The sequence below is a fragment of the Mastacembelus armatus genome, chromosome 11 (assembly GCF_900324485.2).
Source record: "Mastacembelus armatus chromosome 11, fMasArm1.2, whole genome shotgun sequence".
Classification (NCBI taxonomy): Eukaryota; Metazoa; Chordata; class Actinopteri; order Synbranchiformes; family Mastacembelidae; genus Mastacembelus; species Mastacembelus armatus.
In genome coordinates, this window is record NC_046643.1 from 6,691,163 (window position 1) to 6,714,379 (window position 23,217).

Below are 23,217 nucleotides of genomic sequence, written 5' to 3' on the forward strand. Positions count from 1 at the left end.
CCCCAGGTAAAAAGCCCCCCCCCCCCCCCCCCCCCCCCCATCCTCTTCTCTCCCCTCTTTACTTGCATTGTTTGCATTGACAAAAAGACCAGAAAGGGATATCGCCCTGTTATCCTGATATTCCTGGTGTTTTACTTCATGTGTCTTAAGAAAATGGGCAAGGTTAACATGAAATTCCTCTTGAAGGTTATGTTCCTCAGTCCAGTTAGTCTAAGGCATTTTGGAGTGAAGTAGAGGTATGAACCATAGGATATCCTGAGAAACACAGGCAGAGGGTGTAACTTCTGTTTTGGCCTAAAAAGAGGTAGCTCCTGAGCAGGTAGAGACCTACAGTCTGTGTGTATGCATATGCCTCAGTATGTGTGTTTGTCCTTATGGGACTGTGCTGTTGCCATATTTCAGTCAGGTGAAGGCTGGCAGTGGCCTGCTAGTTTTCTATTGGCCATCTTTCTCTCCACTGGAGCCAATTTAGTAAAAAAATAAAACCCCCCAAAAAAAAGACAAAAAAAAAACAAAAAACAAAAAAAAGCTTCCAGAGTGTGCAGGATTTTAACCTGAGAGAGCCCATTCTGTTAAACATATATGCTTCCTTTTTGTGCTCATCTCTTTTTATGACATGTTACATATGGGTTAGAGCCTAGAAAAGCGATAGCTTATCTGACTTGAATTTAAAGATCAAGACTAGGGTAACAGGGCAGAAAGCCACTGACTTCTGTTCAGAGAATTCCTCAGATACTTACTCTCTGTTTTGGAGGGATGTAGTTGTGGAAATCTGATCCCAGGGCTGAGGTCAACTCTTGCAAACAGCTGTAAATCAGTGCAGACCAGCACTAAGATGCTCAGCGATAAGGGTTTATCCTTTGTGGTCATGGACAAAGGAGAAGGAAGGAAGGAGGGAGGTCGGGGGGGGGTCTTCCTGAACCAAGGACCCTAGCAAAAGGGAATTATATTTTGATTCCATTGGGGAATCTTGTGTATATTTGATTGCCAGGTACTTCCGCTAATTGTTTGCAATGCCTTTCTTTCTGTTTACTTGGAGTGTGTTGTTTTTCCGTGAGCACAGTGTCACACAAACACACACTTGCAGATAGAACTGTCAAAGGCTGTGACTCGCCCAGAACACTACACGCACTAGTGTTTATTACTATGCAAGTGGATGAATCTAATTATTGTGTCAACTCTCGTCTTTTCCGTTTGAGATTATTTTCCAATGGCAAACACTGCTGGTTGGACTGGAGTAATGTTACTCACTACTGTCACACTCTCAATCCAACTCATGTGACCCCCTTGTATTTGTATGAAGGTCCTGATACGTTTCAAAGTCTAGTTTTTTACATCAGTCAAATGTAAGGAACGGGGGATGTTAGTGTCAATGGTTGGGTATGGGTCTGTGTAGTGTGTGACATAGTGAAATGTGTGTTTTGAGACTCATGACTTGAACCACAGGTTTTTAATCAGACACCTGGCATTTGATTAGCATGTGCACCCAGAGAGCGACTTGCACTCTGCAGGTGCACTTCAGAGTGGTCCAAAGTGTCCAGAAACAATTCTTTACCTTTTATTGAGACTCTGTTCAGTACTGTTACATGCTTTGTCTTTTTGTTTTCTTAAACCATGCCAACTTTGATCCATCAGTCAAAACCACACCTGGCATCAGTTCAGTCTCAGATAGAGGGTTTCTGATTTGACCGATGGCTCACAGAGCAGATTATGAGCTAATCATCACCTCCAGCTAGAAATGTACCATTGACCTTTTAATGATGTGTCCAAAAAGCATCATTATGGACGCCCCAGACTCCCAGAAAGGGGAGAAGTGTTTCAGACATGTGCCCAACCTTACTATCACATTCTTTCACCCTGTTATCCTCTATGGGTAATTATTATCCAAATAATTATTTCTATCTGTAGGGAGGTGATCGCAGTGGTGCATGAAATGCTCAGTAACATGCAATTCTAGCCCAATATACATTGGACAACAAGGTAGATGTAGTTGGTAGACCTGTTTAACTCTTTGAAATTGCATCACTGATAGCCACATCTGCATTTAGAGATTAGAACCAGTGTTGATCAGAGGCTGAAAATGAAATTGGTGATAGAAGGTTGTTGACCGGGTTAGAGTTGCTTGCATCTTCACAGCAAAAACTGACATGTAGTATGTTAGAAGGTCTGCATGGATTAAAATCTCACTGCGTCCAATATAGCTGGCTGTCACTTCTTACTTTTCCCTCCCCACTTTGTCGCATTGGGCAGTGATGGAAAGTTAAAGGTATCAGTCCTCCTCTGCCACATTGCCTTCACTTCTTGAAAATGGTGTAAAAGTGAGTGGAGGTAGGAGCAAGGACAGTGATTTGGACCACTGAGGTTTTGGTGTACACATGTACATGTAGGTGCAATGTAATATTACCCCCATTGGAAGACAGTGTGGGATTTTAAACTGTGGGCTGCTGTTCAGAGAAAGGTGGCAGCCCCTATTGTCCTGGCTTATTCACATGAGCAGTGGCCCTCGTAATGGACACCCAGCTACCTGTGGCCAGAGGGAACCACTGCTCAAGTTTTTGTTGTATTTTTGGTTTGTTTCTGATATTTTTATGTAAATATATTTTTTTTTGTATTTTATTTTTTAATAAACATTTTAAAACTGCCAGTCAATGTATGTTTATTTTTTGCTGAGCTTATATGGGTACATAAAGTGACATTAATTCCTTTTTGTCCACATGGGGGCAGTACAAAAAGGTGACAAAAAACTTTTCTCTTTCATGAAGTTGTTATGGTGACACTGTTAGCAGTCAATTCCTTATGTATGGTTTACGCAGACACAGGAACGTTGGCATATGAAGTCATGTTTCTGGCTTTTTTACAAATGCAAGTTGAACACAGGCTCTGTAGGTCTCCAGCAACTCCTGTGGAGAATATCTGCTGAATGCTCCTGTATGTTGGTGGTGGGCACGGAGTGTACAGTGGGTTTAGCAGAGCTTTATTTGCTGAAAACCACTGCCTGCTGTGTCTCGAACCAACAGTGTGAAACAATCAATAAAGGTGGGAGCCCTAAAATCAAACTAAAACACTGTAGAGCTGAGGAAAACTGCAAAATATTGGGCCCATAACATAGAGCAACTATATATGTATATTATATTATGTTAAAAAGTATATATTTCAAAATATTGCTACAAAGATTCCTATTTGTCATTAGTCTGAAATCAAGGGACTTGTGGCTTTCCTTAGTCAACCTGTAGTTCTTCTCATCAACACTAGATGGAGCCCATGCACTGCATGTTTATGTAAAATTAGGAGAACTATGTGCTGTTTTTTTTTTTTTTTCCTGGATCTTGCCTTGTACTATATTTAGGATATATGAAAGAATCAATATTTGACCAAAATTCTCCTTGATGCAGGGAAAAATGCAATTACCATGAACTGGCTTAAGCCTGAGGCACTAAGTTTGAAACAATGGATGGGCATCATCAATGACATCATGACAATGGAGAAGCTTATTTATTGATTAAAAATGAAAGGAGAGCATTTTGAGAAGGACTGTGAAAGTGGTTAATTTATAAATCAAAGAAGACATAAACGGTAACGATGGTTGAGCAAAACACAGGACTTATTCCCCATCAGCTTTGTTTGTTTTTTGTTTGTTTAATGTTATATTGTTTGTTTTTTTTCCATTCTTATCACTTGTAGAAAAACAATTTTACAAAGATTTACAACCAAAAAAAAAATAGGACAACCTCTTAAATTAGGCTGGAGTACAGAAGAATCTTAAAAAGATTAGACTTAAAGCTTTGAAGTTGAAGGAGGCCAAAGTGACCACAAAGTAGAAACTGTAAAGCATTGGACATTAGACATTAGTGTTCAGAGCAACATAGAGCAGGAATGAAAAAGATAAGAATCCAGGGCATCTCAGAAGAGTCTATGTCCTCTTAAGGCAACAAATGCCCCCAATAATAACCTTAGCAACAGCATAGAGCTCATCTACTGTATGTTATACTGCCACCATATTGAAATAGTGACAGATAAAACTGTCCACAATAACTAAACTGGAGAGGAATCAGCCCAGATTGTTGGCTTGACCCAGACATGCAGTCACTCTTCAGCGTGGAATTAAATCACTTTGAGTGGAAAGGCTTCATGCACGGCTGACTGGACGAGTATAACTCAGGGATTAGCTTCATCCACACTTGGTTACACTTAGAAAAAGCTGAGAAGGGAGAGTATAGTCACATGAGACGTTTCCTCTCTGATCATAATGTAAGTTATTAATGTAAGACACTGGTTATTAGAGGGGACATAATTATATTGACTTTTGGTCAGAATACTGCACAATTTTACTATGTCAAAAATAAGTATATTAAAGTTCTCGTTAAGTAATTATTCTTTGTATCAGTCATTCAACAGCAGAAAGTGCATATTTGTGAATATAGTAGAATATAGAAGCTATAAACAGAGCTGAAAGAGTGAATATTGGACTTACATTTGCTGAAGAGCCAGAAACACAATTCGAAAATAAATGTTAATGATCTGTGATCATGTATAAATAAGCCACACTTTGCTGTTTTCACATTTGGCATTAAACCTCAGATTAGAAAAATGCCATGTTTCTGCTGCCCCCATGTGGGGAAAAGTCAAGTAATGTATGTTAACAAAGGCCTGGAGCTTGAATAAACTTTAGAAAACATAAAGCTATGATTTCAAAAGAAACACATATTTAATTTTTAATACTCAGAACACAAATGTAGTATATGCTTCTTTCCTGTCACGAGTCAGCTCATGTCCTGATTCTCATATTAGGGGCTAGCACTTCAAATATTAACATATTTGCATGGCATGTTAATGCATAACACAGGTGGCTAATCTCATACGCCATATGGCAGCAAGTGGCACCAAGACAAAGATGAAATGTCATGATTTTCAGGACGTGTCTTAGATTGTTTCTTATTTTAGTCATTGATTCCCTTCAGGACAGATTTAGAAAAATGGGTGTGTAGATAATAAAACATGAATTTACAATTGTATTTACAGTTTTCCTGCAGAGAGATCACCTAATGGTACTAATGGTGATGTTGTGAAGCTGCAGTCCTCCAGGGAGTCTTGAAACTTCATGATCATCCACTTCTCAAGTTTTTTCTGCTGAAGAAAACATAGACAAGCAACATTTTAACAAGCCATTTCAGAGTTCCCCGAACAATAGTAATCAAGTGCAATTAAAAGCCTGATTAGGTTACCATTTGGTCAGTTCTCAGATACTTTACTATCGCTTAAATGACATGTTTTTGTCCAGGGATCGAATACAGTGTTGTTTAAATCATTAGGTTTGATTGAGAAAAACATTGCATGTCAGACTTAATGAATCCCACAGTGATCATCTAAATAAGGAATCAGCAGTTCTCAGGATGGGTGATAGTTCTCTCTCCCTCTCTATTTCCCACCTTGATTTCTACTTATCTAGGTCATCTAACTGTGTTTTAATCACTGCTGAGTTAAGAGAGACCCAATTAAGTGATGAAGCCCACTTTTCGCTCATCAAGGCAGGAAATCTGCTTTATTTCTAGCACATAATCAGTTGTACTGTAGTTATCACATTCAGTTTTATCAATAATTCAGTATTCACAAGATGCTTTTCAGCCTTCTTAATTATTTCAGCACTTGACCTCATCAGATGCTTTATAGGATATAGAGGAGCAGGCCTGTTTATGCATGAGTGCTTCAGTGACTCCATCAGACATCACTGTTGATTTCCCACGAGTGACATGCGATGTGTGACACCTAGCAGGTACAAATAAGATCCAGTATACAATGATTTCTGACAGTCCTGGTGGGTGTATGACTGTGTCCTTAAAACAGCAACACACACAGGAAACTCTGCTAGAATTCAATTGTAATTTGCTGTGTTCTTCCTGGGCTCCCGCTGCTCTTTGTTTTAAAAAAAAGTGACAGGCTGCAGATTTCTCTCAGCAGGCCTGCCAGCCTCATGCATCCTAATTATTCATTTGATTACCCAAGACAAGCCAAAAAAAGATTCTTAAACACAGAGGAAATGTATTGCATATTTCATTAAAACTGCACAATAACAGGCACATGAGCAATAGCTGAGCCTACAAAGGCCCTTAAGCTGAGCCACAAAGCATTTATGACGCTATGCACCTCAGGCTCCAATGTTTTTCTCCCAGTTTATAATCTGTAAATACAACTCGTCACTGTAATCAAGAGTTTTAGATTAGGACAATGACCAAATGGCCACATCTAAAAATAGATCCCTTGACATCCATTCTTTGTTTTTAGAGGCTGAAACATTTGGTCATTCGGTGGCAAAATGAAAAAAAAAAAAGACATCAGGCATTCCAACCATTATGTGATGAATATCCACAGGTTTTTTAAAACTTTTTACAAGTTACAATATTTTATAGAAGTGAATGCAATTACAATAAGTTGAATATCAACAGATATTCCACTCATCTCAGTAAAGCTGCTAATAATCAGTATTCATAAGTACAAAGTTAAAGACTGTTCATATAAAAATACTGGAAGTTAAAGCTGGACCAAATAGTATATTTGAATGAATAATGTATAATATGACAAATGTAACGTCTAATGGGCTGCTTGTAATAAAGAACTTAGACTCTGCATTTATAACATTACTGCCAAAGTAAAATGTGGAAACACAACGAAAAAGAAAACCATATGTCAAAAGTTTTACTCTTTTACTTTAATTTGTAATATAAACCAACATTTTTCAGTAATGTCTCATATTGTGACATAAAGTGGTATTAAAACATGAATTGTAACATTTCTGTTATTTATCATTTTTATAAGGGGGCTTATGTATGCTCATCTCATACTGTGGCTGCAGCATTCCCCTCAGCACATCAAGGCAGCTCCGTTGTCCTCGCTCCATCTGCTTGTGTTGCATCGTCTTCCATCCTGACACTGTGCCTCTGTCTGTATGTGGGAGGGTGTTGATGCAGAATTAGTGTGTTAAGGCCACTCTTCCTCAATGTGCTCTCATTCTGTCAGCGTCTTTAGTGCTCAGTGTGTGTGTGTGTGTGTGTGTGTGTGTGTGCATGGAGAGAGGGTAGCAGGTGGTCAGTACAACCATACCTGCTCTAATGTGAGGATTATAAGCACTTATATAGCATATCTCATTTATAGCATATGGGACACACATAGACAATGGATCAGATGTGATTTAATAAGAGTAAAAACACACATATATAGAGTATATTATCTGCAGCAGTCTGTGTCTCCCATACACACTTTCCAAAAATTCATCTATTTGTGTGTGTGTTTGATGTCAACTTGGGGTTGTTTCTTTAAGTTTTCCTTCCCTCCTTGTCCCTTTGCAATCTAAGTCACACTTCACACATTAGTTCCACAGTAATGCTTCAGCCACTTGGGGAAGTGTGTGTGGGTGTGTGTGCATCTGTCTGACTGTGTTTATTATACGCTGGGATTCCCCTAATTTGAGTAACAGTGCTCAAGGGCTCATAAAAAACATTTATTGAGCTGAACGAAAGCAAACAGCTCACAGTTCAAGCTGTCTCTCGTTCACACACACACACACACACACACACACACACACACAAACACACAAAAATCCACTCCTAGAATGTGGTGTGTGTGTGTGTGCGTGCGTGTGTGTGTGTGTGTGTGTGTGTGTGTGTGTGTGTGTGTGTGTGTGTGTGTGTGTGTGGGTGTGTGTGTGTGTGTGTGTGTGTGCGTGTGTGTCTGGGAAACTCAGCTCAGTTCAATAATCTTATGTTTGTTGCACCATGGCAGACCTAATTAGATTACATTACATACACTTATTCAGGGCAACTAAGCAGGAAGCATATGATATGGGACAATATGAGCAGACACACACACACACACACACACACACACACACACACACATATACTGTATATACACATGCACTGGGATAAAACTGACACCAAATACTGTAGATTAAAACTTCATAACATGTTTGTCAAATGTCTCTGTTATCATCAGAAAGGGGATTAGATGTGACAGTGAAACACAAGTTCACATCATCTCTGTGGGCTCAAAAATTGTCAACATGACACAGACACAGTCACAAGACGCAGAATGAACAATACTGACTGACTGTAAATGCATCACATTTCATGTCACACAGCTCCCAGCATCTGTGCCATTACAATATGTGTCTCCTGGCCTCAGTCATCCCTTCTGGCTTGCTGCAGTTTTTCCTGTTACTAAAATAAATATTTGGCCTTGTGCTGCTCCAGATCTCTTACAGCAGTGACCTGCTTTAGTTTCAGGAGGTTACCGACCCTGAGAGCTTGAGATCTTGCCACTGCTGCTCACCAAGCCGTGATATGTCATTTTAAAACTGAAGTTAGATGACACAGAGTGCAAGACATTGCCTATAGGGTATACTTTACATTATGTAATTAAAATGAATGATGTAATGAATGAAACATGTTGTTTTAAACCTGGATATTTATTTAAGAATTTAGAGACTAATAATGGCCCATGTGGGCAGAAAAAAGATTTCACACAAATGCTACTTTTGCTGAGTTTTAGCTGAGATGTGTAAGTAGACAACTATTTATTAACATGTTTCCAAATACAGCACTACTACACATGAGATTTTACCCAAATCCCCACATAGCTAACTGTAGGTTACTATAAACTCGCATTGTGTAGCTGAGTATGTTGTGGAGGGTGTGGGCTCAGTGTTCATGGTGGTTCCCCAGCCATCAGAGCTCATTAGCCACGTTCTGACCAGGTGGAGGCGCAGACAGGTGAGTTGTTATCTAGCACTAAGCCAGCTATAATATTTATCATGTCAGGCTATTAAAGCAGCAAGTAGTTTGGTCATAGCTGAAGTGATTCAGCTTAAGGCCACTTGTCAGTGGGACACATTAACGTCTGGGTAGTCCACGTGAGTCCGTTGGAGTGGACTGAGTTCTTGACCTGTGATGAAGAGCAGGAGAAATGTCTCAGACATGTAAGTAACTTTATTTTGGTAACTGTGCCTAATATTTTTACTTTATATTGAACTAACTACCCCACAGGAAAACTCCACATACAGTCTTACAATACAACAAATGCTGCCTCCTGTTAACAGGAGATAATAATAAAAAGTCACTGAAAGATGATGAAAACTGACACTGACATGCTAACATTACCAAAGCACGCTTTAGAAACTCAACTGGGGTTTGTCCTGTGATAATAATTTACTTCTGACCTTTATGTAAACACTTTTACACTTCTCTTTGTAGGTTTTGCATTTTGTGTGTACAATGTCTTTGGAGACAAAATGCAGCTGTACATGATCACATTAATGAAGGTGTTTCAATTAATACCATGACCCTGAACCGTACACATAAATGGACTCAAGCCAATAATAACATCATGTCATCGGTTCTTTACCTGGAATGATGCATTCAAATGTCTGTCCTGAATCTGTAGCATCTATCAACACAGCACATCTTTGAGTATAAGCTATTTGTTTTTGGGATTTTCTTTACGTGAACACTTCACATTCATGCTCCTGGTTGTTTGTTAGATAGTTTTCTCCATGTTAGTTCAACACACTTCATACTAAAATGTTTGTTAAATTATTGTATTTCAAGTCATAAAATGAAGGTAGATTTGCAGGTTGTATGACATTGGGTCACATTATGTTTGTGACTCCCTGGTGCTCATAAAATATTAGAAAGAACTGCTGAATTCATAGGACTTTAAAAATACTTCCACAACCAAACTAACATCACAGTTGAATAAGTGTTTATGTTATCACAAGCAAACAGAACAGGACGACTGGTTGCAATTGAAGGAAAGATGAATGCGGCCAAGTACAGAGATATCCTGGAAGAAAACCTCTTCCAGAGTGCTCAGGACCTCAGACTGGGCCGAAGGTTCACTTTTCAACAGGACAATGACCCTAAGCACACAGCTAAAATAACAAAGGAGTGGCTTCGGAACAACTCTGTGACCGTTCTTGACTGGCCCAGTCAGAGCCCTGACCTAAACCCAACTGAGCATCTCTGGAGAGACCTGAAAATGGCTGTCCACCAACGTTCACCATCCAACCTGACAGAACTGGAGAGGATCTGCAAGGAAGAATGGCAGAGGATCCCCAAATCCAGGTGTGAAAAACTTGTTGCATCATTCCCATGAAGACTCATGGCTGTACTAGCTCAAAAGGGTGCTTCTACTCAATACTGAGCACAGGGTCTGAATACTTATGACCATGTGATATTTCAGTTTTTCTTTTTTAATAAATTTGCAAAAATTTCTACATTTCAGTTTTTTTCTGTCAAGATGGGGTGCTGAGTGTACATTAATGAGAAATAAAATGAACTTTTTTGATTTTGGCAAATGGCTGCAATGACACAAAGAGTGAAAAATTTAAAGGGGTCTGACTACTTTCCGTACCCACTGTATATACTCATACTGTGTACTATGGTATTTTTTTGTCAAAATACATTTTTATATTATTTCTGCCATAAAATATTTGACATCTTTGGTCTGCAGTCTGTCTTTGGTCTTCTAGCTCTTTGTTATCTAACTAGGCTTTAATTTTTGAGGGTAAGCATGCAGGATATGATAATATGTGAGAAAACTCATGGATCATGGGTCGCCACATCATTGTCATCGTTACATTAGCCAAGTGGATGGTGGTCCTCTTTGAATTCCTGGTCATTGACCACAATGATTGTTTTCCATGTTCTACTCTCGCTTTAAAATCACTACAAAAGGTCTTTCTCTGCTTTTTTGTTTTCTCTGGGGATGTTGACAAGCCTGATTGTTGTTTTTTTTTAGTCCATATGTTGGATAGACTGCCTTGAAATTTTGTACACTGCACCACACAAGCTGTTTCCTCCAGCGCTGCCATTATTTCTGATTTTTTTTATGAAATGACTCAACGAACATGAAGTTTTGTACAGACCTTTATTGTCCCCAGAGAATGAAACCTAATGATTTAGGTAAATGTTTCCCTTTCCAGCTGGTGCCAACAAGTGGGATTTTTTTAGATCAGAAAAAACAGGTGTGTTTCTCTTGTGCTGAAATACAGCTGGGTGCTCAGCCTTTAATAAATAATACATAAATAAAATATCATCTTTTCATCTGCAGAACAAAGCTAGAAAATAAGGAGCGAAGTTTGACACCTGCCACTGTCTATCAGGATAGACTGGGACAAAATCTGGTAGCAGCATTGGTGTAATGAATCGTAAGAACTCTGGTGTTTCACTGACTTTCCATCTGGCACCATCTTTAGATCAAAGTTTTTTCCCCCTGCTTTTTGGTTTACCATCCTCCTGTGGTGTGCTTTTTGTTTACTGCTCGTTGGTAAATGTTACACCAGTCCAATGTGAGATAATGACCCTGGTAAACATACCAGGGAAACATTTGATCATAGTTTTTGTGAGCATTTTAGTCTACCAATGCTCTTATAGCTGAAACCACCACTGTGCTTATCACTTTTGGTCCTCTGGGAGAGGGAGTCTCTCCACTGCCTTCACTGTCACTTTAGATAAGATCAACACTCAGCTATTATCTGAAAGCATAAAGCGTACGCTTCCTAAAAATGACCCTCGTTCCTATGTAGAGTATTTATTATGAGATAAGCTGTGTGCTTGGCCTTTGCTCACAGATACTCTTCCGCCCTCTGTCTGGTTAGTGTGCTAAAAAGAAACTGTGCATTTGACACACTGAAGTGGCACAGCCATTTTCACACTTCACAGAGCATCACATACAACATGGCAAGAGGGGAGCGAGGGAGCCCGGCTCAGCAGAACAAGAGCCGGAATGAAAGTGCGAGAAATAAAAGCCGGGAGGAGGAGAGGCATATTGGGATTTTGGTTCGTCAGATCTTATTTCACTCCAACCACCAACGCAGACACACACAATGTCACTTTCAAATTTTCATTCATTATAGGACTCTTTCCCCTTCTTTCCCCACCGTTTGATGCACCAACCTCTCTTCCTCCCACACTCTCTCTGTGTCCTGAGGGTTTTCCTGACTTTGTTTCTTCTTCCTCTTCCTCTCCATCCTTTCCCCTTCTGTGTGTTTTTCTCGCACATTTTTGTATCTCGTCCACAGCTGGTCTCTCCACACTTTGCTGCTCCTTTTGGTTTAGCACAGCTGTTACAATGCTTCTCACTCACTCACTTTCACGCTGCTTTTCACGCACACATGCTGGCAAACACACACACACACACACACACACACACACTCACTCGTCTTCCTCTCTCCTCTTCTGCCAGTTTCACAGTCTTCAGTTTCTCTCCTGTAAATAAAGTCTTTTCCTTTTTCTTTGCCATGCGAACACACACACACACATACACACTCTGATCGCATGCATCACCATTCCCACATTTCCATTCACTCTGATAGGTACAGCACACATGCAGACACTTTTACCCACTAGCTCTCCCTCCACACACACTGGTACACACCCTCTCTCTTGCTCCCTTTCCCTCCCTCCCAGTTATAGACCATCTCTCTCTCTGTCTCTCTCTCTCTCTCTCTCTCTCTCAGTCCTCATCTGCACCTCAGCCGTGTAACGTGTTGCCTCGTCACAGCTACAGCACTGAGCGGTGAGCACGGGGTGCCTGATGTCTATCTGAGCGAACATAAAGACCAAACAAAGAGGAGAAGCAGGAGGAAGGGAACTGTAACCTCATCTCCGCTCTTCAGCTTCCAACCACCTTCTCTGAGAGGAGGCAGAGGAAGAGGAGGTGGAGGAGCATCAGGGGCAGCAAACGATGCAAGGGAAGCCGGAGGAGCTCAAAAGTCTCACTCAGCCCTCCATCTTTTACTCAGTGCTGACCAAACTTTTTTAAGAGAGGAAGAGAAGGGTGACTTTAGAGGGAGGGGGAAGGGGAGAGAAAGCACCACCCATCCCAATCACTTCTCTGTATTTTGGTCAGTAAGAAAGCAGAACCATCCTTCCAGAGGCAGCTACCCATGTGGCAGGAGGCTCTGTGGACCCGTGGACGCTACCTCCTGGAGAAAAGTGATGGAGGCGAGGGTGTCGAGGCACCTGAGAGCCTGGGAGAGGGGTGCCCTGGGTTCCAGGGTGAGGTGTGTGTGGAGGGCGAGAAGCCCCAGGACTGGCTATACGAGTCTTACTACAGAATGAGCCAGCAGCATCCGCTGATCGTGTTCCTGCTGCTGATCGTCATGGGAACCTGCCTCGCACTTCTCGCAGTGTTTTTCGCTTCAGGACTGGTAAGTGACAGTGTCTGTGTATGTACAAAGATAAATATTTACACAACTTTTCAGAGGTGTGGGTAAGTTAATCTACCCAGAACATGTTAGTGTAGTTTGATATGTTGCCTGTTGTGAATTTTCACAATATCAACATGTGACACACTTACACAATTTGTTCTCTTGGCATCTGAAATCATATCTGACAGAGATATAGCTGACATGTTTTTAAAAAAACAAGAACTTGGCAATTTAAGGACTGGACTGACATTTGTGGAAATGCGCTTCTTTGCCTTTTTGAGAAGACTTGGCCTAGTTTAGTATAAAGACTGGAAATAAGCAGACACAGGTAACCTGTTTCTGTGCACAGGTAGGAAAACTCAACACAAAAACCCTGCTGCAGTGACAGAGAAATAAGTACCTACATTTACTCAAGTACAGTACTGAAGTACAATTTTGAGGTATTTACTTGAGTACTTCCATTTGAGGTACTTCATATTTTGATTCCACTACATTTCAAAGAAAAATATTGTACTTTTACTCCACTACATCTTTTTTATAACTTTAGTTACTAGTTACTTTTGGGAATCAGATATATAATAGAAAATACAGTATAATCATAAAACTTTATTGATCCTGAGTAGTAAATTCATTACTTACCCAGCAGGATGTAACATAACTCTAAATAAAAGCCTATATGTAAGTTCACATTAACTCCATGTTGCCACAGTTACCACAGCTGCAACATTAAAGTGATAATAATACATCAGTAAATATGATCCAGTAATATAAAATACCTTCATGTGAGATGTGTCATTGAGTGTTTTTACTTTTGATATTTCAAATATATTATGCTACTAATATTTGTACTCTATAAAGTGATTTTAAGAAGTGCATTTTGAAAAAGTTGCATTTTTCTTTTCAGTGCTGTGGTATGCGGTATGTTTTATTACAGCACAATAACATATTCTGCATGGCTACGGGTTATGTTCACTGTTATTACGTATCAGAATCCTTCTTGTGGGGATCACAGAAGAGTGTCTGAACAAGTGGAGAGTTTTGCTTTTAGCACGAGACTGAATGGGACAGGGAGACCAATGTGTATGTGCATGATTGTGCAACATGTGTGCCAACATGAAAGGCCGTAAAGCGGCACTTTAAAATGCAGTGCTGGGTTTGCAGAGTGGATCAAGAGCGGGATGAGAGTTTAGTTCACAGATGTGTGGGTGTTGGTGCTTTGTCAAGTGAAAAGTGTTGTTTTGGCCACAAACACTCAACCATAAACACAAGCTATTGTTTCTCAAGTACTGTTTTTGAGCTTTTATGAAATAGCTGTACAAAGGGAAGCCCACTCATCACTGATGTTGTTGTTCCACAATAATTGTTTTGCTGCTATATGTTCAGGACGAGCTGTAGCCCTTGCTTCTGTGTGTGTGTGTGTGTGTGTGTGTGTGTCATGTGCTCACAAAGCAGCACATAGAAGCTATCACTGAAATCATGTTACATCCAATCAAACTCCATAACAGGGTTGTTCCTGGGAGAAACTCTGCCTAAATTGATCCCTTTAACTCTATTTCAAACAAATCAATAGATTTATTCCTACAGGCGTTTGATTTTATTCTCCAGGTTCTCCTTTTCTTTCTGGGGCTGCACACTTCTGTGTTCACGGATTAAACTACACTCTCCTCTGATAATTTCCCATCATTCAAAATATCAATCAAAATCATTCATTTTCCAATTTGTTTCTATTAATTAATAGACAGACCCAGCCATAATCATGGAGTGGTTGTTCAGTGAGGCGTACGTACTTAGTACTGCTGGATGTAGAAGAATGTCAGGAATAAATAGAAGCTGGGTTAGGAGGTGGGGGCTGGGAGGCAGAGGGAGGGGAGGATGTTGTTGTAAGTGGCTTTATCAGTGAGCTGGCAGAAACACAACCAAAGCAGTGCTATAGCTCCAGAAATCACTGCATACTTTCATCTTTCCCCACAGATCAAAGCTGCAGTGGGTGAATATTGTGGTTTTAAGACTCCTCAACCCATACTATACCACATGTGCTAGGGTGTGTTCGTATGTACAAGTGCATCCGTGTTCACGTTTGAGATTGTGTGCATGGTTATTGGGTGTGTTTGCCTCAGGAAGTCTCTCATTTCCTTCTTGGGCTTATCTGAAAATTTTAAAGAAAATAATTCTTTGTGTTTTTTCTTGCTGCCTTGATGTTGTGTTGATTGAAATGTGAGCAGATATGATTGTGTATACTAGCATGCCTAAATATGTGTGTGAAGAACCAAGAATTAATTTGATGGTATTACGATTCAACAATACTTGTCAATTATTATTAATATGATAATGGAAGAGTTGAAATCTATGAAGTGGACAGAAGAGCCCCCAGTATTTTCATAATTTACATAATTGATTTAATTAGTAATGGTGAAATGTCAATATGTTTTCAGTTTTGAAAAATATTGTTGTGTTTTGTACCTTGGGACAAGAATGATTTGATGTGCTAATCAAACTAATATTTGGTTAGGTTTGATAAGGTATGAGACGGTACAAAATGATGTGTGTGTGTGTGTGTATATATATATATATGTATGTAATATATATACATACATATATATATTAGGAATGTTTGTAAAGTTATTATAAAGGAAAAACTGAAACATCACATTTATGTAAGTAAAGTTATTATAAAGGAAAAACTGAAACATCACATTTATGTAAGTATTCAGACCCTTGTGCAACAACACATGACAACAAGCTCAGGTGCCTCCCATTTTTCTTGATCGCTACTTCTCAGTCCACCTGTGGTAAATTAAATTGACTGGACATGATTTGGAAAGACTCCCTATAGGAGACCTTACAGCTGGCAATGCATATCAGAGCTGGGGAAGGCTAATAAAAAATTTCTGCTGCACTGAAGGTTCCCAGGAGCACAGTGGCCTCCATAATACTCAAATGGATGATGTTTGGCATAGCCAGGACTGTTTCAAGAGCTGGTCGGCCTGCCAAACTGAGCAATCGTAGGAGAAGGGCCTTACTAAGAAAGGTGAACAAGAACACGATGGTCATGCTGACTAAGCTACAGAGATCCTGGGTCAAGATGGGACAATGTCCTAGAAGGACAACCATCACTGCAGCCCTCCACTGATCTGGGCTTTATGGCTAGACAGAAGCCTCTCCTCAGTGCCAAACATATGAAGGACCTGAAGGACCCTCAGACTGAGGAACAAGATCTCTGGTCTGATGAAGACAAGATTACACTGTTTGGCCTCAGTTATAAACATTATGTCGGAACAAAACTGGGCACCTCTCATCATTGTCATTATGTGGCTCTGAGTGTAGATTAATGGGACAAATTAATTTAGACAACTGTAATATCAGGCTGCAACATAACAAAAATGAAAAAAGTGAAGGAGGTCTGAATACGTTCTGTATGCAGTGTACAGACACACACACACACACACACACATAGGTTTTTTTAAAAAAAAAAAAAAAGCTCTGTAATCTTCATCAGTGTTTTTGAAGTGTTAATGTTCATCTGTACTGCTAATAAAGAAGTTATTGAAAAGTTTCTTGATTATTTCATAACCAAGCTGAGAGCAGATTGAAGAATTCTGCCATGACTGCTGCTTCATCCTACAAGATAAGCATTTAACAGGCAACAAAACATGGTGCAAAGTCTATTTACTGATTTCAACATATGCTTCTTTGCTGCCTTTCCCCTTCTCCTCACTTTACAACATTATGTAGTTGGTGTGTTTCTGACATTTTGCTGTTGAATAATTAGATCACTGCATCTTCTGTCTCCTTCTGCTTCTGCTGCTGCTGCTGCTGCTGGATCTCCCTGTTTTCCTCCCACTATAATAACTGGATAAGCCAGACTGGGTTAAAAAAGGAAATAATTGTTTTGGGTTACAATGCAGTACATTATGGCAGACGGGCACAACTCCCTCCCCCTTTGCCATGTCGAGGGAAATAGCTTAAAAGGTTTTAACTGGATTAGATGGCCTACAATCAGAAATGTGTAAAATGCAGAAACTTCCTTTTTGCTGTCACTAGGAAGTGAAAACACTGAAGGGGTGACAGGTGCAGCTCGCTCCTCTAACCTGTGTGCATGTACTGCAAAATGTGCTTTCATGCTAAAGGAAGGTGTTTGTCACTGATGTCCAGTGAGAAATCTCTGGTGTTTGTTTGAGTTTTCAGTCTTGCTTACATCCTCATTGGGTTTCAGTCTGCACTCCAGGCTAACTGTATAGTTGGCATGGCGTCAGCAGCCAAATCCCATAGGATCCCTTTGCCAGACCCTGACTCATACTAACTCTGCTACATCATGCTGCTACATCAGTACACAGCAAAATACTCTGTTCCTGCATTCGGGCTGGCAAAACAGCTTCTGCTGCTCTCAACAAGTCGCTCAGGTTAGTAATCGGTCAAATCAGCCACAAGGTTGAGTCTGTGACATATTTTCATTCTGTTACATAAAGGCCACGGTGGTGAAATGTTCATTTTACTGTAAAATCAGTGACATCTAATCACACAGCAGCTTGTAATTTAACATTTGCAGCTGCTGGACCTGTCAGTGCAATCATGACTTTGGAATAACTTAAAAAGGTTTATGTGGGTGTCACGTAGGTTCAAGTGAAAGCGTGCTCAGCGTGTGGAAACTGTCTGCAGTGCTCTCTTCAAGCAAATGATGAATTTGCTGCTGTTCTATGCTTTACACAAAAATGACTTTCTCCCTCTTGCCAGTCACTGAATAATGCTGCCTAATCAATAATACTGTTTACAAATTGCCACAGGTAAGTCTACTGACTCTAAAAAACAGTTCCCTGTTCACAGTTTATCATTTTTAATCCCTGTTTAATAACGATGGACTGGTGACCTGTCCAGGGTGGACCCCTGCCTTCCACCCAAAGAGACCTGGGATAGGCTCCAGCAGATCCCTGTGACCCTGGTTAGGAATAAGCGGGTATAGATGATGGATGGATGGATGGATGGATGGATAGATGGATGGATGGATGGATGGATGGATGGATGGATGGATGGATGGATGGATGGATGGATGGATGGATGGATGGATGGATGGATACTAGCTTGCCACCATAAAGTGCCACAGACAGGTCACACACAACAGCATCACTTCTGGATCTTACCAAGGTCTGCGCAACCCACCACTCTTTATCAGTAACCCGATTTTACTCTTTAAAACCAACAGCACAAAATACCATCCTTGTTGTCAACATGTTGACTGCAGTGTGACTCAGATCAGCCAGATCTTGTAAACTAAGAGCAGCAACACAGTCATGCAGCTGCAAATCCTAAACCTGGTGAAAATTCATACACAAAATTCCTGGTTTAACTTGTAGATGTATTGGAATGTGGTGTTGTAGATCTCTTCTTATTTCATACAGGAAAACATGAGTCTAAAGAAAATTTAAAATTACACACATTGCATGTCAGGGGCCTCTTCAAAGGGTACCAGACAAGCAACACTGGAGAAACTCTATTATGTAAAATAATAGAGGTACATGAGACCAGACGACTGGCCCATAGAAATATGTTTAGGACATATGCACAGGTAGAGGCAGGTTAAAGATAAAAGTGCAGTAATGAAGTGTAGTGACAGTGAGAATGGTGGAAATCTATTTTAAGCTGTAAAAAGTTTAAAGATGTTATTTTGTCTGATGTTCTGTCATTTTCTTGGAACAAATGACAAATTCTGACAGCTAAATTATTTTTACTTGGTTTTGAAACTTTCAAGCACCAAGAATTGATATCTTCACAAAGCAGAGAGAGGCAGATGGTGGCACCAAGTTATGAGAAAATCTGGAAAAAACGTTGCCTTATAAAAAGAAATCCAACCAGAGTAGCGTCCTGTTAGACTGGGCTGCTTCTTGTGTGCATCCTTCTGAATGGTAAATGTGACAAAGTGAGAGCTCCACTGAATACTGTCTGAATGAGCAGCTTGGGTGACAGAGGCAGAGGTCTGGTCAGAGTCAAAGAGCAAAGATGGTGCAAATAGATGTGAGTGTGCGTCTGTGTTGACGGCTCCTAAATGCTGACTGGTGACAGTGTGAGTGCAGAAGTGATGCTGTAGCACATTCTCTGGGCTCAGACTGTCTGCCCATCAGTCTGTTCAGCTGTTTGTACGTGTGTTATACTGTACCGCTATCCTTATGAGGGCCCAATGGCCTCACTGGCATGCAGAAAGCGTATATTTTCTTACTTTGACCTTGTTTTTGGTTTTAAAGGTGACGGAGGGTTTAAAGTATATTTATAGCATCCACCCTGGTAGGTTTCTCCTTCTTAACAATTTTAGTGCACTGAAATAACTAGTCCATTCAGAATTTATGTTTCCCACAGTAATGGTTACCGATGTAAGCATTCTCACTGCTGTATTAATACAAATTGTATATGTTTGAGTGAGTGGACAGCAAACCTACTGTATGTGTTTCCATAATAAGAAAGTCTTTAACCTCATCAGTAAAATACTATCCCTGTCTCTCTACTTCTTTCTCCAGAAAACAGAGGATCACTTGACATTCCTTATTGCGGTGCCTGCTGCGCTCTTCCTCTTCCTCTCCATCTTCATCCTCGTCTGCATCGAGTCTGTCTTCAAGCGGATGCTTCGCCTCTTCTCCCTCCTTATATGGGCCTGTCTGGTCACCATGGGTTACCTGTTCATGTTCTCAGGAGGGATACTCAGTCCGTGGGACCAGGTAGATAAATGTGTGTTTGTTTGACATGAGTTTCTAGATACTTGTGTCTTAGTCAATGGATAATCAATTCAATTGACTGATCGCTAAGCTCCCCTTCAGCTGCTGCTACAACTGTGAATATAATAATCTAGTTTACAATGGCAGAAAAACAATAAAACAGCTTTTTCTACCTAATTTAGCTCTATTTAATTAAGCTAATGCCTAAGCTAGGTATCTCCCACATTGGTCGACCTCTCTAACATTTCTTTGCTTTTATTTCATCTTTTTAAATAAGAACCCTAGGCCCAGGTTACAACCCTGGTTATACCTGCTGTATTAGAGCAGCAATCATGCCTTCACGTCAGTATGCCATTAACTGTTCCACCTCAGCTTGATTACTGCATTTTTCAGGTTTTGTAGTTCTCACAAGACACATAATGTAGTTTACACTAAAGGTGGTAGATTTGACTCTTAAAATTGTAGTCATTCTTAAGACAGTGGGTTCTTGATTTTAGGTGAAAGCAGGTTTCTAAGTTCTACCATTCATTTATTATTACACTTCCATGAAGGAGGGGGACTCGAAAGAGAAAGATTAAAACAAGAGTGGTCAAAATTAAAGCAGTGGGGGCTTAGCTTTTGTGACGTCTAGTCACTGTGGGCCAAAATGAGCAGTAACTTTTCATGAGATTGCAAATGGTTGTTTGAAGTAAACAACAAATACATGTGTAAGAATAATCAAGCCTCATAATTAAAGTCTATCTTTAGAGACATGAATGTGCATTTGTGAGTGTCATGTGATTGCATGCATATGTCTGCATGTGACCATCTTTACATGTCTGTCCACTAGTGTAGCTGTCTTTGCACGTGCATACGTGGTTGTGTGTGTGACTGTGCGGGTGCAGAATTAATTCCACGTGTGACAAGTGTTAATGAGCCTTGATGAGAGCTGGAGGTGACCAGATCAGCAGACAGACACATTAGTTGTCTGTGCCTCCTTCTTTCTCTCTCTCTCTCACTCTCTCTCTCTCTCAGGAATCCTATTTTCTAGTGCTGCTGCCTTGTCTACCCCCATTCATCAATGCCATTTTTCTCTCCCCAGCTTTTCCACCTGCCTCTTTCTCTCCTGTTAAGACCCCCCACCACCCTACCCCTCCATGCCCAAATTACCTCTCCCCCCGCATCCACCTCAGTGTAGTCACTCCTCTGAGGTGCAGATATTTTTATCATCAGCCACCTGTGAGAGCATAATCATTCTGTATTATTAATCACTCTATGTTATCCCATGACTCTACCACTTATATAGATAGGGGTCTATCTATCTATCTATCTATCTATCTATCTGTCTATCTGTCTATCTGTCTATCTGTCTGTCTGTCTGTCTGCCTGCCTGCCTGCCTGCCTGTCTGTCTGTCTGCCTGCCTGCCTGCCTGTCTGCCTGCCTGCCTGCCTGCCTGCCTGCCTGTCTGTCTGTCTGTCTGTCTACTCATTTTCTGTCCCCCTGTGACTTTTACTTTATCACGAGAAATGCATAAAGGAAAGGAAGAAATAAACTTTGAACTGAAATGTAGTCAAAAGAGCACACTTGGAATTGCTGCCTGTTCTCAGTGGGTTGGATTGATTGTGATTACTGAGAGAGCAGCATGTCTGATGGAGCATGCAGAGCTAATAACAGTGAAGGCCTGAAAGAGAGAGACAGAAAGTGGTGTACTACTTGGTCATTCACTTTTGACCCCTCCACCCCTCCTTCTGTACACACACAAAAAAAATACCTTGTCCACACAGAGTCCAAGCTGCATCTGCCACCATCTAGCTGAATTACCCCGTTAGTCTGGGCTTTATTCGATTTCTCTGAAGGCCACGCACAGCTCTTTCCACAAAGCACATTGAACATGGCTGCCACACCTGGTACCCAGAATCAAAGTATAAGCACACTGGCCTTGTGTGAGTGTTTATGTGTGCATTGATACATACTCGAAAAAAAAACTAAGGGTGCTTACAACCAAAAATGCTACAGAGCTGCCTGTGCTCATAAATGAGAAACCGAGCCGAGCAAAACATATTGATGAATTTCTGCGAGTCTGTGTGTTCGTGTTGAGAGGCAAGTGAAAGTGCGCTGCTTTTGTCTGAAACAGAGGGAGGGTAGTGCACAAGAGAGAGAAAGAAAAAGATCGAAGAAGCTTCCATCTCAGCTCCCATCTCAAGGTGTTTGAAGGTGTATTAGGATTTGGGCAGGAGTGCTGTGGAGATGGAGTGTGTCTGGCTGCCTGCACATCAGACAGAAGCAGATGACGCACCTGAAATTGGGCTGCTATTCTGAGTTTCTCACAGCCACCCAAACAGACCAGATGTCACACGCTCCCACTGCTCTCTGTCCTCGCCCTTTTCTTTTTTTTTTTTTAGAGGTGGGAGTTCAGGGTTAGTAGTTGAAGATTAAGGCAAAATATACAGGACCTTCAACACACCACATCTGCTTCTACGTCAGCACCCTTCCCAATGTTGGTTCCCTTAGCAACAGAAAGTCTGAGCCTACACAAAACATTTATCTCTGTATTCAGGTTGTCCTTAATAAGAAACTCGGTAATCTACCAAGCAATCACATTTATCCAATGTTCTTGTTATGTTTTTGCTTGATAAAACACTGCATGTTAAAAGTACAGATAACAATATTTTTTGAATGCACCACAAAGTAACTTGTCATTGCAAATAATATTTATAATGATGTCAAAAACAGTGAGTGGCATGTGAAGAGCTCCGACAAAACTAAGGACTATGAAATGTAGGACAAAGGAATTTTCACACACTGAAGGCTGACTGACAGCAAGAATTGTCAGTTTGTTTACAGGGTGGACGATTTACTCCGAGCTGTCGGTCTCAGTGGATTCCTGTTTGCAGACCAGTGCTCTGAGCCTAAAAGACAAAGGAAATAAACAGCAGGCAGGAAGGTCAGAGTTCACCTGGTGTCCCTGTTGAAACAGTGACCTGATCACACTGGTCTCCACCATAACAGGATGGGGTGGACTGACAGCAGGGGAAGTGGACAGGGACGAAGCAGGAGATATCAATGAATAGCACAGTAGGAAGCGCATATCTATCGACGCTCACAAAGCACTCATGACTTTGATGGAAACCTGGAAAGACAAATGACTGATCACAATAAACACACAAGACACATCTAAGTATTTCCCACAGTGAAGTGCTCCACAGTTTTGTATTTATTAACCTATGTTTGAAAAAGGGTTTTTTTGTATTAAACTTGTATTTTTGTGATTCTCTGGTGTGTTATCTTCTTTTCTAGGCAATTTATGTGGATTTTTTTTTTTTTTGGTGAAACTAAGT

General features: G+C 40.6%; 1 protein-coding gene across 2 annotated transcripts in view; it reads left to right on the forward strand.

Annotated features, from left to right (window-relative positions):
- The first annotated feature begins 12,527 nt into the window (after positions 1-12,527).
- Positions 12,528-23,217, forward strand: part of adcy2b (adenylate cyclase 2b (brain)) — a 42,312-nt gene continuing 31,622 nt past the window's right edge. Inside the window, exons 1-2 of one of the 2 annotated variants that reach the window (XM_026301024.1) lie at positions 12,528-13,201; positions 19,705-19,902. In XM_026301024.1, the coding sequence (XP_026156809.1) occupies positions 12,938-13,201; positions 19,705-19,902 (462 nt within the window). In that variant the 5' untranslated portion in view covers positions 12,528-12,937. The remainder of the gene's footprint in view (positions 13,202-19,704; positions 19,903-23,217) is intronic. The other variant, XM_026301023.2, reaches the window with a different exon arrangement.